Here is a 14,885-nt window from a genome sequence, read left to right as displayed (position 1 = left end):
TTTTGTAACTCAAAAGATGCAACCTATAGATTTTTTAAAAGTCGCCTATGGGGATTTTTAAGGGTAAAAGTTTCACGCCATTCCACGAGCAGGCGAAATTTTGAAGCATGACATGTTGGGTATCAATTTACTCGGCGTAACATTATCTTTCACAATATAAAAAAAAATTAAGCTAACTTTACTGCTGTCTTATTTTTTTATTCAAAAAATTGAATGTTTTCCCAAAAAAGTGTGCTTGTAAGACCGCTGCGCAAATATGGGGTGACAAAAAGTATTGCAATGACCGCCATTTTATTCTCTAGGGTGTTAGAAAAAAAAAGAATATAATGTTTGGGGGTTCTAAGTAATTTTCTAGCAAAAAAAATGTTTTAAACTTGTAAACACAGAGTCTGAAAAACAGGCTCGGTCCTTAAGTGGTTAATCATAGTTGAGCTCCTCCATGCCTCTTATTAGTTTGATTGGCCTTCTCTGCACTTTCTCCAGTTCCCCAATATCATTTTTTGTGAACCGGTCTCCAAAATTAAACAGCATATTCCAGATGAGTTCTTACTAAGGATTTGTACGGGGGCAAAATGATATCTCTCTCTGCAGTCTATACCTCTCTTAACCACTTGGAGCTTTGTGGTACTTTGTGGGGCTATATCTGAATAATGCCTGAAGCTACAGGCATCATTCAGATATCGTCATTTTCAGCCGGCGATTCCCTACACCATAGGAATGTTTATAGCGGCTGTTCCGCCGCTTGATTGTTCCTACGGGCGGCGAAAGGGGACGTCCTCTCCCTCCCGCCGCCCTCCGGTGCTTCTACCGACTCACCTGTGAGGTCAGTGACAGGAACCGCCGGCCCCCGGATGCAAATCACAGAGATTTCCGATGGACCAGGTGGTCGTCGAAGTCTCTATGATCGTCGGAGGCCGGGCGTGATGTTATGACGTCACGCCCGGCCTCTGCATTCAAAAAAACGGCGCCGCTTCGGCTGTGAAACGGTGATCTTTTTTTTTTTTTTTTTGCCTTCCCAGCCTAGAGATGAGATGTGGGGTCTTACTGACCCCATATCTCACTGTAAAGAGGTCCTGTCATGCATATTCCTATTACAAGGGATGTTTACATTCCTTGTAATAGGAATAAAAGTGATCAAAAATGTTTTTTTTTTTTTTAAAGTGTCAAAATGTAAAAATAATAAGTAAAATTAACAATAATAATAAATTTTTTTTTAAAGTGCCCTGTCCCCGTGTGCTCTCACGCAGAAGCGAACGCATACGTAAGACCCGCCCACATATGAAAATTGTGTTCAAACCACACACGTGAGGTGTCGTCGCGAACGTTAGAGCGAGAGTAATAATTCTAGCCCTAGACCTTCTCTGTAACTTAAATCATGTAACCAGTAAAAAGATTTAAAGCGTCGCCTATGGAGATTTTTAAGTACCGAAGTTTGGCATCATTCCAAGAGCGTGTGCAATTTTGAAGCGTGACATGTTAGGTATCTATTTACTCACCGTAACTTCATCTTTCACATTATACAAAAAAATTGGGCTAACTTTACTGTTTTATTTATTTTGTAAAGCATGAAACTGTTTTTTTTTTAAAAAGAAAAGCGTTTGAAAAATTGCTGCGCAAATACTGTGCGAGGTAAAAAGTTGCAATGACCGCCATTGTATTCTCTAGGGTCTCTGCTAAAAATATATATATAGTGTTATATATATATAGGGGTTCTATGTAATTTTGTAGCAAAAAAAGATGATCTTTACATGTAGAAACAAAGTGTCAGAATTGGCCCGGGCCTGAAGTGGTAAATACAAGAAAGGATATTGCTTACTTTGAAATTGCATGCTATAATTATGCCTATGATCTACCAAAACACCCAGATCCTTCTCCATCGTTGACTCCCCCCCCCTTCTCAGTAGTCAGTAGTCAGCTTAATCATGACATGTAGTCAATTAAATTAATGAAATAAAGCCATGGCAAGGAGCCTCTTACCGGAAGATCAAGGAGAGGTGCAACACTGGCAAACAATTGAAGCACGAATGGCTTACGATGCAGTACGTAGAACTGTCTGCAGGTAAACTCAATAGCTTTGCGAAGTTGAGGATTACTTTCATAGTCAGCATATACCTGAATGAAAGAAAAGAGTTGAGTGTTGTAGTTGTATTTTGTATTAATGACATAAACACAACATCTCCATTGTTTCTTAACCCTCATAAGCACTGTTGATCATACTAAAGAATGTCATGTTAGAGAATTTGATGCCCCTGTCTATCCTTTTGTGTCTGAATGATTAAAAACCCTTCTAAACATTATTCAAGATTCCACTGTTAGGTCTGCTAAATAAGATATACAGTAAAGATAGTTCTACTTGCTATCCTTATATTTTAATTCTATAATAAATGTATTTACGTCATGCTGACAAACTTGATATAATGGGGTTGATTAATATACCAGAGACAAATAGGCTGTTCACTTTGCAAGGGAATTATCTCTAGAGCTCAGTGAATGGGCCTAAATTTCGCTTTGCAAAGAATACCCAATCAAGTGCAAGGCAATAAGGAAAAACTGTATTTTTTCCTGCACATACTGCAATTAGATTATGGAAGCCAGCAGAGATTCACCTCACTCACTAAGCTATGAGGAAACTTACCTTACAAAGTCCTTGCAAAGAGAACAGAATATTTGTATTTAGTAAATTAACTCCAATGCAACGCTTGGGGGGTTTATTTACTAAAGGCAAATCCACTTTGCACTACAAGTGCAAACTACAAATGCAAAGTGCACTTAAAATGGCACTGAAAGTGCACTTGGAAATACAGTCGCTGTAGATCCGAGGGGGACATGCAAGGAAAATAAAAAACAGCATTTTAGCTTCCACATGATTGCATGATAAAATCAGCAGAGCTTCCCTTCCTTTCAGATCTACCCCTCAGATTTACAGCGACTGAACTTCCAAGTGCACTTTCAGTGCAATTTAAAGTATACTTTGCACTTGTAGTTTGCACTCGTAGTGCAAAGTGGATTTGACTTTTGTAAATAACCCCCTCTGTCTCCTTAATATTTTTCAGGGAATCATGATGCACATTTACAAGCAATATTCAATGAACTGGATGATGTAGCATTAGTAGCTTTAAACAAACTAAGTAGCACAGCATGAGTTTGGATAGAATATTATGTACATAATAATAATGGTGTACAAAATATGGTTACCAACATGGAAGTTACAACATGCACTCTTTGTCTATCTGCCAGCACTGAGGAGGCCTCTGGTGGGTTTAAGGCTGCATTCACACTGTAACGCCGCGTATGCGGCGTATTTTGCCACGATTTGTGTAACTTTTTTTTTTTTTTTTCACAAATCATTTCCATTGCTGTCTATGGCCGAACGTCAATGCCGCCTGAAAAAAAGGGTCCGGGACTTGTTTTCAGGCGGCAGGCGTACGGCGTTTCGGCGTTCGGCGTGAGATGTGAACCATCTCATAGACAGCAATGGAAATTCGCCCCTCCAGCGTATCGGGCGTCGGGCGTTTTGTCGCCTAGGTGTGAATGGAGCCTAAATGAGCCTGGAGTTGATTTACTAAAGGAGTATAGGATGTACCCTTAGCAAAGTGAACTTTTACTTTGCAAGAAAGTTTTCCCTTAGCTTGTTCCCTTAGCACTGTATTTTTACATACATATTTTTACATACATAACGAATGATCCGATAAACAAAAATAAATAAATAAAAATTTAACGAAAACAAAAATAAACACATTTTTCGGTAGTGCACTGTCTAGTTTCCCGATTATCTATCCATTACTGATTCGGCTTGTCTTGACCTTTTATTGCCTATCGGCATAGTGCTAGACACAGATTGTCTGCTTACCTATTGTTTGCGCACAGTCAGCGCATCACCCTCCTGTTACTGTGAACAGTAATCTGCCTGAAGTTTCTGCAGCTTCCTGCTGTCCTAGTGACCAGTCATGGGCATGCCATTATCTAGGGTGCAGTAAATCCCTTGCTCAATTGAACAGAGTCTCCTGCCTATAAGCACTTGTATTGAACAGGCCTGCAAGGCACTTGCGCCACCTGTCGCCTAAGATCAGAAACCCTGGGCTGGAGGTGTAAAATATGCCATCCTCACCTCATCAAGCTCCTCCAGCAGGTATGTGACAATTAATTAACCTCTTGCCAAAATCAATCACCTTCATTCCTTTCACACTCAACACAATCATTTATCTTTCACTTACCTGGAGCATAGTGGGCAGAATCCACTGGTACCCACTCAATGAAAAGAGATGGTTGAAATGTACAGCTGTGTTGATACAAGTAGCTGCATATTGCCGGAGAAGGGCACTGTCCTCTGGGTGAAGAATTAAAGCACCATTAAAGACATTAAGGAAAAGCATTATCTCATCTCCCCAAGGAAATTCACTGGGCATGCCCAAGAACATCTCCTCCAGCAGCTTTATCCACAGGCTTTTATGTAATGTATCCATGCCAAACAGCTCTTTGCCACCTAATGGAATAAGCAAAATAATGAATTTGTCACTTAGCAATCATCACTGTGAAATTCTAAAATGTTTTAACATAGCACATCAATACATGTTTTGTGTAGAGTAATGGTTTACCTTGTGGATCACTAAAAAGTGAAAACTCTGCATCAACCGCACTTCTTGGAAAAGAAGGTAGACGTAAAAGATCTTCTTGAAGCATGGATACATGAGATTGCTTATGAGCAGGAGGGATTTTTTGTGTTAGGGATATTAGGAATAGAACTCTTCCAACTTCCTCGAGTTTTCTAGTAAACACCTGAGGATATTAAGTATATTACAGATTATATTTTCATATTGAAGGTCATATTTAAATACAATAGGAGCAAAAAAATCACAACAGCCAATTTGATGGTCTTTGTTAGTTCAGCACGGTTACAACAATTTTAAAATGATTGCCATTGCAATAAGCCAATACATGTCTCCAGATACAGTGAGGGAAAAAAGTATTTGATCCCCTGCTTATTTTGTACATATGCCCACTGAAAAAAAAAAAAAAAGATCAGTCTATAATTTTAATGGTAGGTATATTTTAACAGTGAAAGACAGAATAACAACAAAAATATTCAGAAAAAAAGCATTTAAAAAAAGTTATAAATTGATTTGCATTTTATTGAGTTAAATAAGTATCAATCTTTATTTTTTTCCTTCTTCGGGATGGATAGGGCTGAAGGGTGACAGGGTAGAGAAGGATAGACAAGGATGAAAACACATTCAATACACATAGTTTACGGGTTGATTGGGGAAAGGGAGGGTAAGGGAAGGGGGGAGAGGAAAACACATGTAAACACATGTTTTATACTCTCACTTTTTTTTTCTCTCTTTTGGAAGTAATTATAAAACACAGCTAGGAAAGGAAAAAAGGACACATACAGGGAAAGGAAGAATACGAAGAAGAAAGGGAACAATAAAACACAACAAAGTTTTATTTTCACAAGTAGACACACATTTTATTATATCTTCTGTCCGTCCTCCACCCTATACCCACACCTCATACCATACCTGTCCCTTGCTTTAATTTCACCCTTTTTTTGTGTGTTATGTTATGCTTTTTACCAAGGAGGGGATTTGAGAGGCCACCACCCAAAATATAAATAATCATAGAAATTTATTATTGTTTTATGTTCTTAGTAAATGTTAACAATATGTTATATGTAAAGAAAAAATGTAATAAAGAAAGATTAAACAAAAAAAAATAAGTATCAATCAGCAAGGTTTCTGGCTCCCGAGTGTCTTCTATACACGTAACGAGCTGAGATTAGGAGCACTCTCTTAACCACTTAAGCCCCGGACCTTTAGGCAGCTAAATGCCCAGGCCAGGTTTTGCGATTCGGCACTGCGTCGCTTTAACAGACGATTGCGCGGTCGTGCAACGTGGCTCCCAAACAAAATTGGCGTCCTTTTTTCCCCACAAATAGAGCTTTCTTTTGGTGGTATTTGATCACCTCTGCGGTTTTTATTTTTTGCGCTATAAACAAAAATAGAGTGACAATTTTGAAAAAAATGCAATATTTTTTACTTTTTGCTGTAATAAATATCCCCCAAAAACATATATAAAAATTTTTTTTCCTCAGTTTAGGCCGATACGTATTCTTCTACCTATTTTTGGTAAAAAAAATCGCAATAAGAGTTTATCGATTGGTTTGCGCAAAATTTATAGCGTTTACAAAATAGGGGATATTTTTATTGCATTTTTATTAATTATTGTTTTTTTACTACTAATGGCGGTGATCAGCGATTTTTTTTCGTGACTGCGACATTATGGCGGACACTTCGGACAATTTTGACAAATTTTTGGGACCATTGTCATTTTCACAGCAAAAAATGCATTTAAATTGCATTCTTTATTGTGAAAATGACAGTTGCAGTTTGGGAGTTAACCACAGGGGGCGCTGAACGTGTTAGGCTTCACCTAGTGTGTGTTTACAACAGTAGGGGGGTGTGGCTGTAGGTCTGATGTCATCGATTGTGTCTCCCCTATAAAGGGGATGACACGATCGATGCGCCGCCACAGTGAAGCACGGGGAAGCCGTGTTTACATACGTCTCTCCCCGTTCTTCAGCTCCGGGGATCGATCGCAATGGAGCGTCTATAAACGAATAGCCGCGCCGTCGTCCCGGATCGCTCCCCGAGGTAAGCCGCCCGCCGCATGCAGCGGGGCGGGGGGGGGGGGTCCCGATCGGACCCCCCGACCCGCAGAAAGGCAAGGACGTATATATACGTCCTTCTGCCTGTCCGTGCCATTTTGCGGACGTAAATAGTCGTGCGGCGGGCATTAAGTGGTTAAAGACACCTGTCCACAGAAGCAATAAATCATATTCCGATCTCTCCACCATGGCCAAGACCAAAGAGCTGTCCAAGGTTATCAGGGACAAGATTGTAGACCTACACAAGGCTGGAATGGGCTACAAGATCATTGCCAAGCAGCTTGGTGAGAGGGTGACAACAGTTAGTGCAATTATTCGCAAATGAAAGAAACACAAAATAACTGTCAATCTCCCTCGGCGCCATGCAAGATCTCACCTCGTGGAGTTTCAATGAAAAAGAGAAATCACCACTCTAGGATACTAATCAGAAAGTCTCCTCACCTGATCCAAAGCCACGAGTGCTGGCAATGCATGGAATGATGCAAAATGAAGGGAAAACGTTCTGGACAGCCGCACTCCAAAAATAAATTCCTTTTATTTTAAAATCAAAAAACACACAAAAAGCATGCCACAGCAGACGTGGGTAAAAAGCTGATGCGTTTCACACCAAACTTTAGTGCTTATTCATAGCTTGTGGAGTTTCAATGATCATGAGAATGGTGGGGAATCAGCCCAGAACGTCATGGGAGAATCTTGTCAATGTTCTCAAGGCAGCTGGAACCATAGTCACCAAGAAAATGATTGGCAACACACTATACCGTGAAGGACTGAAATCCTGCAGCGCCCGCAAGGTCCCCCTGCTCAAGAAAGCACATGTACAGGCCAGACTGAAGGTTGCTAATGAACATCTGAATGATTCAAAGGAGAAGTGGGTGAAAGTGTTGTGGTCAGATGAAACCAAAATCGAGCTCTTTGACATCAACTCAACTTGCGGTGTTTGGAGAAGGAGGAATACTGCCTATGACCTCAAGAACACCATCCTCACCGTCAAACATGGAGGTAGAAACATTATGCTTGGGGGGGGGGGGGGGTTCTGCTAAGGGGACAGGAAAACTTCACTGCAAAAAAGGGACTATTATCTTGGATGAAAACCTCCTTCCCTCAGCCAAAGAAAAGAAAACCCTCATATGTGGGACTTTCAACTGCAAAAAGGAGTAGAGAAATAACTTATGTCTTAGTGAATTTTGAAACACGTTGTGTATTTACAATCTGGAGTGCCCTGTCTGGGGATCCTTAATGGACATCTGAGTATACTATGTATACATATACTTTAGGAATATAGTCTCTCCTTTTTTAAACATTGTGTAATGTGTTTTCCTGGCCAGCTTCACGTCAGCACACAATGGGTTAATCCCTTCCTCCGGTCCTCCAGTACCACCTTCTTCTTAGCTGATAATTAGGGGACCCCTCCTTCCTTGCCCTTGTTCCTTTTTTTTGGTCAGACGACCAGACCACCAGACTCTGACAGAGAGAAGCTACAGTGAAGTTAGAAACCCCCCTACCGAACCATCCCACCCAGGTTCAGCCTCTCCTCAGGTTGGAAGGTCCAGAATAATAAAGGTATGTCCCTTTATGACACTGGATGCTCAGGTGCTTGAGCTGCGGGCATTCTATAGCTTATGGAGCTTACTTTTTGCAGGGGCTGTGGTGTTGCTGCTTCCACCTATTTTCCTGTATCCGATGGCGTTGCTGCTGTCACTCTCCTAAAGTTAAACTGAGCTGCCCCCCCCCCGCACTTTCTGGTGAGAAGCGATGACGTCACGGGGGGGGGGGGCATAGTTGTGGGAGTGCCTGGGCGTTCACTATTCAGGTTAGAAAAAGCTCTGCATGGCAGATAGCTCAGTGCGACCTGCCACTGGCTCTGAATAGGACGCTGTTGGTAAGTCTCCTGAAGGGTGGAGGTGAGGAGATTGTGTCAGCTTGCATTTATTTTAAAGTCTGTGATCTTTACTTGTCTAAACAGTATTCTGTGTAACGCTTAAGACCTGCTGCCACCCTGGGACATTCCTTTCCCCAAACAAAGGTTAGTTCTAATTAAAAAAAAAAAAAAAAAAATATATATATATATATATATATATATATATATATATATATATGTTTTTGCTTCTTGTAAAAAAATCTGTAGGTTTTATATGAAAAAAATAATATATATATATATATATATATATAGATAAATATTAACTACTTGCCGACCAGCCGCCGTCATCCTAATGATGGCAGCAGGTCGGCTCTCCTGGGCGAGAGCTAGGGCTGCGCATCTTCACCGGTCTCACGATTCGATGCGATTACGATTATCAAGGCCACGATTCGATTCGATTCGATTCCGCGATGCATCACGATGCATCAAGATTACTGCGTGCGGTTTTCATTAAAAAAATGCAAGCAGTTGGGAGAACTTCGAGAACTCCTCAATTTTTTTATTTTCAACAGACATGATACAGGAGATAGTCAGAGGCTGCAGACATGGTACAGGAGACGTTTAGAGGCTGCAGACATAGTACAGGAGACGGTCAGAGACCGCAGACATGGTACAGGAGACGGTCAGAGACCGCAGACATGATACAGGAGACGGTCAGAGGCTGCAGACATGGTACAGGAGACGTTTAGAGGCCGCAGACATGGTACAGGAGACGGTCAGAGACCGCAGACATGGTACAGGAGACAGTCAGAGACCGCAGACATGGTGCAGGAGATGGTCAGAGGCTGCGGACATGGTGCAGGAGATGGTCAGAGGCTGCGGACATGGTGCAGGAGATGGTCAGAGGCTGCGGACATGGTGCAGGAGATGGTCAGAGGCTGCGGACATGGTGCATTAGATGGTCAGAGGCTGCGGACATGATGCGCCAAGTAGCCAGCATTGGGTTCTGATGCGCTGCTGCTGCCATGGAGAGACCAGCGCTGTCAATAGCAACCATGGTTGTTTGCCCAATGGTTCACTGTCGGATTCCCCCATCCACCTGGAATGTGTAGATGCGATGGGGGACTTGTTTTTTCAGTGTAAAGCCCAAACTAACAAAAAAAAGCGATCAGTATGAGTGCTAGCTGGATCTTGGAAGGATAGCAGGAGAGAGAGACAGATAGAGGAGAGAAAGGGACAGTTCAGTTATGTATGTACAATGAAAAATGCAGTGCTCACTCATTCAGGGACGAGGCTGGAAGTTCACAGCTTGGAATGTGTAGCTGCCGACTGTGTTGTTCTTCATATCTCCCGCGCACCCCCCCTCTCTCTCTCCTTCACAGCTGTACATCGGGATAGGAGAGTGGGCGGGCTGGGCAGACACAGAGGGGGAGAGGAGGAGGGGTAGCCTGTATGCAATGCTTCGTTTTGTTGCTGGGAGGGGGGAGTGAACTTTGCTGGGCTGTGTGTGAGCCGAGTGTCAGAGAAGACACTCTGCTGCAGCCACCAGCCCCTAAATGTACAGACTGGTTCTCCTGTCCTACGGACGGACGGGAGAAATCAGTTTGTTTTCTCACACTGTTACAGGGATAATGGAGTCTGGAAACACTGCTCTGAACCCCCACAGTGCAGGATCTCCAGGGACTTTGGCAACCCTAATTCTTCCGCCACTCCCACAGATGTGATGACAGACAGTAATCTGTCTCACGGCTCCATGCGGCTCTGCACTACACGTCAGGCAGATGAGAAGTGTCACTGTCCAGTGTCCCGAGGTACAAATTCTGAGGAGGGGGAGAGCCTGGGTGGGGCAGCATTCTGAGGCAGAGGCTACCACACCCATTGACGGGGAACGGCGCTAGGTTCAGCCAGCCGGTTGATGGCTTAAGACGCTGCTGTGAGTGAGGGGGAGGAGTGGCAATGACGTCATGCATAATCGATTAACACAGGCTACCGCATCGATGCAGAATCGGGCAGGGCATAATCTCGATGCATCGATGCAACGATTATTTTCAACACCCCTAGCGAGAGCCCGTCATACTACGTCGGCTCTCTTTGCGGCCACTAGGGGCGCGTGCGCGCGGCCACTAGGGGCGCTTGCCCCGCGCGCGTCCGTGACTCCCGTGTGGGTGCCCAGCGGGCGCGATCGCCGCCAGGCACCCGCGATTGCTCGTTACAGACCGGGGATCGGGAGCTGTGTGTGTAAACACACAGCTCCCGGTCCTGTCAGGGGGGGAAATGCTGATCCTCTGTTCATACAATGTATGAACAGAGGATCAGGGTTTCCCCTAGTGAGGCCACCCCCCCACAGTAAGAACACACCCAGGGACATACTTAACCCCTTCCCCGCCCCCTAGTGTTAACCCCTTCACTGCCAGTGGCATTTTTATAGCACTGATCGCTATAAAAATGCCAATGGTCCCAAAAATGTGTCAAAAGTGTCCGAAGTGTCCGCCATAATGTCACAGTACCGAAAAAAAATCGCTGATCGCCGCCATTACTAGTAAAAAAAATATATTAATAAAAATGCCAAAAAAATACCCCCTATTTTGTAAACGCTATAACTTTTGCGCAAACCAATCAATAAACGCTTATTGCGATTTTTTTTACGAAAAAATGTGGAAGAATACGTATCGGCCTAAACTGAGGAAAAAAAATGTTTTTAATATATTTTTGGGGGATATTTATTATAGCAAAAAGTAAAAAATATTATTTTTTTTCAAAATTGTCACTCTATTTTTGTTTATAGCGCAAAAAATAAAAACCGCAGAGGTGATCAAATACCACCAAAAGAAAGCTCTATTTGTGGGAAAAAAAGGACGCCAATTTTGTTTGGGAGTCACGTCGCACGACCGCGCAATTGTCAGTTAAAGCGACGCAGTCCCGAATCGCAAAAAGTGCTCTGGTCTTTGGGCAGCAATATGGTCCGGGGGTTAAGTGGTTAATATAAAATTATATTATAAAGTCATTATATTGGGGATGGATTTTTCTTTTCTTTTTTTTTCTGTACAGCATGGGCTCACCACAGCCCCAGAATGCACGGAAGTCACTGGAGAGGTAGGAGGGGTCCACGGGGGCCACAGTATAAAAGAGTGCAGCACCAAGAGCTAAAAGTAAGCATTTTCTTGGTTGTCTTTTTAGGAGAAGAAGCCCTAGAACAAGACATGTACGAAGAAAAAAGTTCTGCCACCGTTCCAAATCTCCGCAAGCATCTGGGTCCGGGGCAACACATAAGCCCCAATCCAGCCCAGCTCGCAAATCTAGTCATTCTGATACTGTAGCAGAACTAAACATATCAAGACCCCGCCCAGATGACGGTCTTTGTTGGGCATGTTTGGCCCCATCCGAACCTGGTAAACTCTTATGCACCGGCTGCATTAAAGACGTAGCTACAGACAGGGAGGCGGAGGCGCGAAGAATAAGAGACTATTTTCAAGACGCAGTTGCAGGGGATATACAATCAGCCTCAGCTGGCAAAGCCCCAAAAACTAATACCAGAGCCAGAAGCACAGACCAACAAGTGCGAGATGAATCACCAGGCCTGGAGGCACTATCACAAGACTCGTCGGACTCTGAAGAACGCTCTGAGTACCTATTTGATTTTCAATATATAGAATCATTCATCACGGCCGTAAAAGAGGCCATAGACTGGGATCAAGATGTCCAGCCACCTGAAATAAGAGATTTTTTCGTAGCCGGAAAAGACAAGGGGTGACCTTTCCCCTCTTGCCAGAGGTCCGAGAATGGTTCGAGGAAGAATCGGAGAAGCCTGAGAGGAGGACAAACATGCAGAATCGTTTTTCAAGACTGTACCCTTTTAAGTCCCCAGAAGCTGCTCTCTGGGACTCCTCACTGGGCATAGATGTGGCTTTACAGCAGCTGGCCAGACAGGTCGCTTTGCCGTTACAAGACTCTATGACCTTCAAGGACCCAATGGATAGATGCACAGACACAGACCTAAAGAAGGTTTACTCTGACGCTGGTGCGGCATGCCCTATAGCCTTAACCTCAGTCTCCAGAGCACTGAAGGTTTGGACCACAAAAGTGCAGACAGACCTGAAAGCTGGCGTAGAGACAGAAACGGTCATACAGGCAATGGAGGAATTCAATCTCTCGGCCGATTTCCTAGCTGAAGCTTCTATGGATCTAGTAAAGCTACTTGCAAAGATCATGGCGTTTGCAGTAACAGCTAAGAGGGCCCTTCGGTTACGTCACTGGGTAGCAGACAGTACTTCAAAACTGGGTCCCTGCAACATCCCGCCTAATGGCAAGATGCTATTTGGAAAAACCCTAGAAGAAGCTATTAGTCGAGCTACAGGGGGAAAATCGGGCCTAATACCACAAAGGCCCAAGAGGAGACAGCAGGCCATCCGGTCAGCCCAACCAGACTACAAAAGGGCGTATGACGCCAGGTCATATAGGCCGGGACGGGAATATTCAAGACCCTATGGGAGGAGCTCACAGGGTTCTTTTTTACGGAATGTAAAGTCCAAAGTGGCGTAGACCGCTAAGAAACCCGAAAAGCCTTTATGACGGGTTAGCCGTCCATCCTCCCCAGGTGGGCGCCAGGCTAACGTCCTTTTGGAGGGTGTGGGCGGAGGCAGTCAAGGACCAGTGGGTCCACAAAACAGTCAGATACGGTTACAAAATATCTTTTCAGAAGGAACCACCCAACACCGTGGTCCGCGCAGAATGGCCGGCAGATCAGAGAAAACGGAACTGCTTACAAGAATATTTAACCGGCTTACAGCAAAAGAGTGCAATTTCACCAGTGCCCCTAAAACAATGAGGAAAAGGGGTATACTCCCCAATCTTTTTGGTTCCCAAAGTGTCAGGGTGCCTCAGACCAGTTCTGGACCTAAGAATTCTAAATCGCTACATAATCCTCAAGACGTTCAAGATGGAATCGATATTTACGATTATTTCAGTTTCGCAACCAGGAGACTGGCTGATATCAGTCGATTTATCAGATTTTTTCTATTTATTATAAGATATTTTTGGCGCGAGATAGCACATACACAAATATTCAAAATCTACTAGGTTTTTTATCTACGCTGACATGGACATTTTTAACTTTATGAAGAGTCGGCAGACCAACATAGAGGACATATTTTTAGAAACACCTAGTCCTAACTTGGACCTCGAAAGGGGGTTCAAGCAACTACAACATGACATGGAAAAACAGATTCGTCTGTGGTGGGACATTGCGTCATTTGAAGTGTACATTAGTAAAAATCTCACCCCTAGGAGTTTAAGGTGGGATGTGCACCCAAATGACGGAGTTGAGGATCTCACACTAATAGACGACTGGTTTCAATTTTTCAATGCATGTGAACAGAAATTACTACAATTAATGATCAGACGGCGCAAGGCCAAAAATGCATTAGTAGAAGCCAATATCAATGATTTAAAAGAAAGAATGGGACCTATTATGGACTCTGAAGAATATCTGGAGAGAGCACAGAGGTTACAAGTGCATCTCTCCAAATATGATGCAGAAATTAAAAATAAAAAGCATAAAAAATATCAGAGGGACATTAGGGATTATGAAGAGCACAAAGCCTACAAATGGCAAGCTGAATTCGATCCAGCCAGCTCCACTGAGCCATCCATGGTCAGGGATGCGGAAGTCTCTAATCCAACACCCTATCCAGCCAACAAAGTAAAACACAAAAACAAAACTCACACCCCGAAAAAAACCAAGCCTTCTGCACCCCCCAAAGGTATTAACAATCAACCTGGGAGGGGTCCCCCCCCTACTAATTATGGTAATCATCCAGCTCAGTATGAGTATTATCCTGCGCCATATGGGGGATCTAATTATAATAGATTTGCTCCAATGGAAAATTACTCAGGGGATTATGACCACTATCATTATAACCCCCCACCGAGCCAATATGCACCTAGACCTTTTAGAGGTCAATTTAGAGGAAATTTTAGGGGGAGACCAGCACAGCAACAAAACCATCCGTCCCAGGGGGGGGAAATGGAGGGGATGGAAAGAACCCTACAAAATTCCCCAGAAAACCCCAACTACCCCAGTCTACCCCCAGCAATCAAGCAACGAAAAAGAGGGAGACGAGGGGGAACCAGGGCGAAAAAGACCTCGGGACAACTGAGCGAGGGGATCTTTAACCTGGCAGGGGTCGATTTTTCAAGAGCAGAACTGGAAGTCCTGTCAAAAGGTATGAAATTCTGTCCAGACAAAAATATTGACAAATTTGAGGTTTTCATTGAGGTGGAAAAATACATAAGAAAATTGAATATTAAGAAACATTTCTCACAGCAGACCACTACCACTCCCACAGCAAGTGATGACATCTTTGT

General features: G+C 43.4%; 1 protein-coding gene across 1 annotated transcript in view; it reads right to left on the bottom strand.

The window, feature by feature from the left end:
• The window catches only part of UNC80 (unc-80 homolog, NALCN channel complex subunit), a 238,742-nt gene that overhangs the window by 80,988 nt on the left and 142,869 nt on the right, over positions 1 to 14,885 (bottom strand). The window contains exons 43-45 of the mRNA XM_040357443.1: positions 4,596 to 4,776; positions 4,215 to 4,483; positions 1,978 to 2,112 (exon numbers count right to left, since the gene is read on the bottom strand). Coding sequence (XP_040213377.1) covers positions 1,978 to 2,112; positions 4,215 to 4,483; positions 4,596 to 4,776 — 585 coding nt within the window. The remainder of the gene's footprint in view (positions 1 to 1,977; positions 2,113 to 4,214; positions 4,484 to 4,595; positions 4,777 to 14,885) is intronic.

The sequence above is a fragment of the Rana temporaria genome, chromosome 6 (assembly GCF_905171775.1).
Source record: "Rana temporaria chromosome 6, aRanTem1.1, whole genome shotgun sequence".
Taxonomy (NCBI): Eukaryota; Metazoa; Chordata; class Amphibia; order Anura; family Ranidae; genus Rana; species Rana temporaria.
The sequence above is the reverse complement of the archived record's forward strand: the minus strand, read 5'-3'. Positions and strand labels throughout refer to the sequence as shown.